At 40.5% G+C, this 6,040-nt stretch overlaps 1 protein-coding gene across 2 annotated transcripts; it reads right to left on the bottom strand.

Annotated features, from left to right (window-relative positions):
- Window positions 1-493: 493 nt before the first annotated feature.
- Window positions 494-3,989, bottom strand: LOC306936993 (protein VCF1-like). Of its 2 annotated transcripts, none has more exons than XM_079520664.1 (3): window positions 3,548-3,989; window positions 2,503-2,617; window positions 494-1,831 (listed from the first exon to the last, which is right to left on the bottom strand). In XM_079520664.1, exons 1-3 carry the CDS (start codon window positions 3,841-3,843, stop codon window positions 1,589-1,591), a joined length of 654 nt encoding a protein of 217 aa, XP_079376790.1. In that variant the 5' UTR covers window positions 3,844-3,989; the 3' UTR covers window positions 494-1,588. The 2 variants fall into 2 exon arrangements, with proteins under 2 accessions (XP_079376790.1, XP_079376791.1); XM_079520665.1 differs by lacking the exon at window positions 3,548-3,989 and adding an exon at window positions 2,874-3,450.
- Window positions 3,990-6,040: the final 2,051 nt, after the last annotated feature.

Below are 6,040 nucleotides of genomic sequence, written 5' to 3'. Positions count from 1 at the left end.
CTTTTTTTAGTTCTTTGTAAAACACTACACCATTTACCTCTTCTGACCCAAATAGATATAATTATGAGCCTGACCAATGCCACAGTGTGGTATTTGAAGATAAACTATGTGTTGAAATTAAATAAAGCAATTTCCACACAACTGCCGTTTCCCTTGTTTAAAGAAATCTGCAGTTGCCACAGCATCAAATCAGGTTTATTAAGAATGCTACTTCCGGTAGACCTTCAAAGTAAGACCCGCGTTAACTAATAATAACCAGAGCCATATATGGCCCACATAATATATCTAAACTCTAAAAAGTAAATACATTTAAAAGGTGCCCAGAGGTCTCAGGGGCCAGTTACACAATAGGCATACAATCCTAACCATAGCCTCTGTACCCAGGCTTTTATTTTCGTTGGCATTCATCCTAACAATACCATGGTGCATCTATGCTAAGGACAGTTGAACAACAGTATGTAAAGTGGTGACAGAGCACACAGAAAACACTGAATTTGAAAACATCAATGTTTATTTTTCAAATGTATGACTTTACAAAATGAAACAAAAAATAATCAAAAACTTCAATGGCAGGTAAATGTCAACCCCAAATACAAAAAATATATCATAAAAATAAACCACATTTTCAAATATGCTTTGTCTGACACCAAACACGGCCTCAAAAGAGTGACAGCTGAGTCTGTGGGGTAAGGAGTCAGCAATCATTCCTAACCCACTTCAAGAAACGGAGGCAGAATGCGCACATTGCACAGCCTCTTGGTCTGTATACCTGGATGTTCAGTGCAGAGGGACAATCATACAGCAACCATCAAATGGCAATGCACCAGCAGGAATCAAAAGGCTTGCTTGCAAAGAGAGCATTTAATTGGCTCCAGTCATATTGCAAACAAAGCCATGGGAAGGTTTTCTCTCCATAAAAAAGGTTGTTTAACTCCTCTTCTGTCTACATGCGGGTCATAGCTCAAAGGTCAGGGAAAAGTCATTTTTTATACATGCTCATTTGAAAGATGAAAAGGTTTGATTACATTTCAATAAAATCTGGGGAATTAGTAACTAATGTGCAAATCCTTCTCAAGACTGACATTAATTCGTATACAGTACAGATTCAGCATAAGTGAACACCTTTTACCCTATGGGGAGACTAAACAAGTCATATAAACTGGCCTAAGAATAGTGTTTGCCTGTTCGGGTACATTTCTGAAACCCTTGCTGTTTTGTTTTCAAACAGCCAATTGTAGGAAAATGTGATTCATCATAATGTGAGGCTCAATGAGCAGCATGTAAACCAGACTGTTAGAAAGCAAGTAAGTCAGAAAAATGCGGATCACACAGTTATTATTATTATTATTATTGCTAATATGATTATCACTTTGATTTATTTTGTACTCATGAAGAACTCACTTCAGATACTAGACAAGGGACTAGTCTCTCCATTCACAAAATGCAGAGAAAACAGCTGTGAGATAAGAACTGCAGATGAGGAGAACAGAGCTGAGAGACATCCTCCGCCATTGGATGTCCAGGCATGCTTTGGGTGCTTAAGTCCTCTGGTGACCTTCAGAGGGGCACTCCGTGAGGTGAGGAGCAATCATGTGTCCCTGAGCTGGGATCGGCTCTGCAGGCTCTGGAAGTGGGCCTCCCTTAGAATGCGGTTGATCTGGTGGTAGGACACCAGGTCTGTGGGGTCAGCCGACTCCAAAGAGTGGGCTAGCGGACTGCAGGGTCCAGGAGCACTGTGGCCTCCAACACCGTCCACAGCACACTGACTGCTGCAGCTCCCAACCACATCGTCTGGACTGTGGATTCCACTGCTCTCGCTAGTGTTAGATGACTGGAATATAAGAAAACTAATGAGTACACCCAGTTCTTTACACATTTTGTATAGATTTTTTTTTAATTAGAAAAATCACGCCTAATTCACCTACAAACTCAATGGTATTACTATAGCATATAGTGAAAGGACAATAATGACAACTCGAGCACCCAAACCGTTGTACGCTAATTGTGAAAATAGCAGCCGAAAATGTCAAATTAATTTATCTTCCTATTATGACTAGAGTTGTTAAAATGCTGGTATCATATCGGCGAGTATGCCGATCTATGCCATTCCCATACCATTACTTTATCACATGAGATTGAATTTACAGTAATAATTTGAATTGATGCTGCACTACCGTTTTATATTCTTACTGCACAATTTACATTATATATATATATATATATATATATATATATATATATATATATATATATATTCCTAGATCTGTGGAACGCTCAGTGTCCCTGGACCCCACTTTGAGAACCACTATTCTAGATTTTCTTTTTTATGTGTAATTTAAAACAATCTATCTATACCAAGCATCGGATCGGTGCTTGGCAAGTTATGGGTATCGGAATCATTATCAGGATTCGGAAAGAAAAAAATGGTATCGTAGATTCGGTACATTTCTAATTATGACATGGCCAGAATAGGCATGCTAGAGTTCATGTGGTCAATTGTACCTCGGAGTCCCAGGCATCGCGGCCTGGCTCAGGGCAGAGAGGATGAGCTCTGCTCGGCCGCTTAGCTTGGGGCACCAGTTGGCCATCCTCCTCATCAGCACCACGCTGCCGTTTTCTGTCATGGAGGAAAATAATACATAATTCAGACAGAGATGAAACATCCACTTAACCATGTCAAGAAACACTGAAACTGTTTGAATCTTAGCAAACTACGCTAGCAATATATTATATATCATGATCATAACAACTATTTATGTAATGTAATAAATGCATAGTGCTGAAACCCGATAACACTAACAGGATCAGCCATATTTCAATATTTCAAGTGTCATACAAAATCAGAGATGCTACAAAGACGCCGACAACCTCACCTGCTTTCAGTCAACATATGATGATGTGAAAGGCATCAATGTACATGAACAGGCTTATTTATGATGGATCCTAAGCGGCTAGAAGCCCCCGGTACCGGCCCGCCGGCCTCTACGTTAGCTCCTTCTCTGTCAGTTACTGTGGAGATGTATAGCTAGCAAGCCGGCTAAATATGATTAGGAACAGTCAACAGTCATTTTGGTCGTTCTGACTATACTGTCACCGGACTACAGTTACTAAAACAGACGTTAGACGTCGTTATAGCTGTGGGATAGTCGACGATGGAAACACAACAGACACTGCCTGGGCGTTGTGTTGTAGCCCCCCACAGCACACAGTAGTTAGCTGCTATTATTAGCTAAATGCTAGCCCGAGTTACATTAGAAATATGTCAGGTAAGGCTGAGTATCACCAATCCTTTTCAAAACATAGCACAGTAACGACTGGCCAAATTTTACCCGTTCAGCGACAAAACTAAAGAACACAGTTTGACAGAGAGGTGGGTGACAGGGATGAAGTAGTGGTTTATCCTGGTGGAGTGACTTCAGCCGTCCGCAGCTGCTGTGTGTGTTTACATGCTACTGCGACTGCGCGTGATCATATATGCTCCGTCGTACGACGTGACTTTAGAGTATAAAGTGACGCGAGGTTAGAGCAGAGCCATCGAGTAACTTACTGCGCCACTGCATCCAAAGGCCTTGCCACAAAGTTCATGAGGGTTGATTGAGAGGCTTTCGTCGGGGTTGATTGAAAAGCTTTCGTTGGTGTAGCAACAGCAGGCCTGGCTAGGCTGGCATCATCAACCTCCGTGCTGGCTGGAGGCGAAGAGGCACTCTCACTGGAGCTTTCCTTAGTTTCCTGGATGTGTTTTTGCTTTCTTGCTTCCGCCAGCTTAAGGACACACAAATGCACCAGTTTTAGATGCCTGGAAAGGTTCGTTGTAGAGCCATTCTCTTCTTGCATAGTGTGCATGTTGCGTAGCCTGCTGCTCCTTCCTTGAAGTGAATCCAGACAGAACTCTTTCTGTTCGATAGACTCATGTTGGAAATTGGAATTGCAAAGTCAAGTTCCTCCTTGCAACAGTGGAACTAACACACAGTCAGTAACACACAGAGTAAGTGAGGTTAATGTAGTACTGGGCTCAGTATTTATTGGGTTTGCTGTAAAGGGTCCAGACGATCGGCAATTCATTAGCATTATGCATGTACTGAATAGTGCAAATGGCCCTGATGCCAGGGCCATTTGGAATGGAATGTCTGTCAACTCAATAGGCTGTGTTTTTGTGCCAAATAAACGTTTGGATTTAGATTCAGAATCATGACAAACCCTATAGTTTGATCCTGGATTGTTTTTGTGCAAAACTGATGATTGCAATGGATTCAGAATCATGAAAAACCCCTAGTTTGACTCCACACATTCCAGATTGGACATTATAGCACGCTCACTGTAAAACAGATGTTAAACTAAAACCAAAACACAACAGCAAACACAACACAACAAAAAAACAGGAAATCATCATCACAAATGAGGTAAAAAGGGAAAAGCAAGTATTGTAGTGTACACTTCCATTTGTATAAAAATATGTGGTTTTATTTTTTACACTAGACTAGTACGGTTGTGTAATGTGTGGTAAATGTTGGATGACTGTGTGTTAGTTCCACTGTTGCAAGAAAACACAAGTGTATTTACTGAGGTTATTTTTGTTTTGAGACATCCTTAAGTCATTGCCAAACACTGTACTGTATATGGGTCACGCAGATTGATTTGATTGAAGTATTTATTAACAGTTTGCAGAATTACAGTAGCCTACATTTCAAGCACAACTCAATACAAAAAAAACTGAGTGGACGACCAATAAAGGATTACACTTGTTTACAAGAGTGTCCACCTTGTTCAATTCATCGTAACATTTAGACATTACAAATATAGACTTCTATATAGCCAAATAACAGGAAATCATCATCATAAAGGAGGTAAAAAGGGAAAAGCAAGTAGTGTAGTGTACACTTCCATTTGTATACAAATACGTGGTTTTATGTTTTGCACTATAGTAGGCTACTGTTGTGTGGTAAATGTTGGATGACTGATGACTACACCCAAGAATGTTGCATACTTGCATCTCGTTAGTCATAGCCTATTCATACTGTTGTTGTAGTGTTGTGTCTGCTGCATATTTGCATCTCGAGTCGTTAGTAGTAGGCTATTCATTACAATTCTCAGAAGAAACGTGTCAGACTCAGCTGAGCTCAATAGCCGATCGACGATCGCCGTTCCGTGTGTGTGTGCGTGCCGGGGGGGGGGGTGAACGAAAGCACGAACCGATTCATTTCAAGGCGTGAGCGATTCGATTCACGCTCACGGCAATGAATCGGGTCTTGTGAACGAGTCGCTCATCACTATTAGACAGAGTTACGACAACTCCGTTCACTTCAAGGGGTCAGTCAAATGGCGGCTCTTCTGCCTGAACTGGAAGTTTACGGGATGCAGTGGCGAACCACGTGACCGGACTGTTTTCTGCACCCTCAATGTCGTAACTCTGTTTTACTCTATCTGGGTTAGAGGCATGCATCTGAATTATGTTCGTACATGAACATATTATTATGTATTAGGAATTAGCTCATTGCAGAGCCATAGAGTATAATATGGCTCTGGCTCATTATAGCTTGTTAAAAAAAAAAGAACCGACGTGTACAGATAATGTGTACAAACAACACGACACGGTGCAACACGTACGTTGTTTAATATCTTGTAGATTTCTCCTGGATTATAAATGATAGGTTTAAATTAAAAATCACTGATCCTGATTCAGTGGCACTGAACTGAACCAATGTGTCACAGGAACAGTTACCTTGGTATTTGGTAGGCAAGCTGAAAGTATAATAATCAATCCATAAATTGTATTCTGCAACAAAAGCATCTAATCAAAGCATTAGCCTACCGCTAGTTATTTAAGTGTTATTCCACAAGATGTCGCTGTAGCTTACATCGTAACAAAAACGATTTCATATTATTTTCTGTGCTTGCAAAAACATGCACTATTCAAAAATAATAAATAGCTTATATTATGAGCTACTGCCCACAACTCGGCTGCTATTTGTCTGCTATAGACTAGTAATAGTCTATACAGAAATTTGAGAAAGTTAATTGATAGTTCATAGTTTTTGCAGAT

The sequence above is a fragment of the Electrona antarctica genome (genome assembly GCF_951216825.1).
Source record: "Electrona antarctica genome assembly, chromosome: 14".
NCBI classification, from domain to species: Eukaryota; Metazoa; Chordata; class Actinopteri; order Myctophiformes; family Myctophidae; genus Electrona; species Electrona antarctica.
The sequence above is the reverse complement of the archived record's forward strand: the minus strand, read 5'-3'. Positions and strand labels throughout refer to the sequence as shown.

Bases quoted from the DNA above. Each gene is read 5' to 3' on its own strand.
- LOC306936993 (XM_079520664.1), bottom strand. From the start codon at position 3,843: ATGCACACTATGCAAGAAGAGAATGGCTCTACAACGAACCTTTCCAGG. The intron at 2,618-3,547 runs GTAAGTTACTCG...CCTCCATGACAG, and splicing joins CCTTTGGATGCAGTGGCGCA to AAAACGGCAGCGTGGTGCTG. The intron at 1,832-2,502 runs GTACAATTGACC...CTTATATTCCAG, and splicing joins GCGATGCCTGGGACTCCGAG to TCATCTAACACTAGCGAGAG.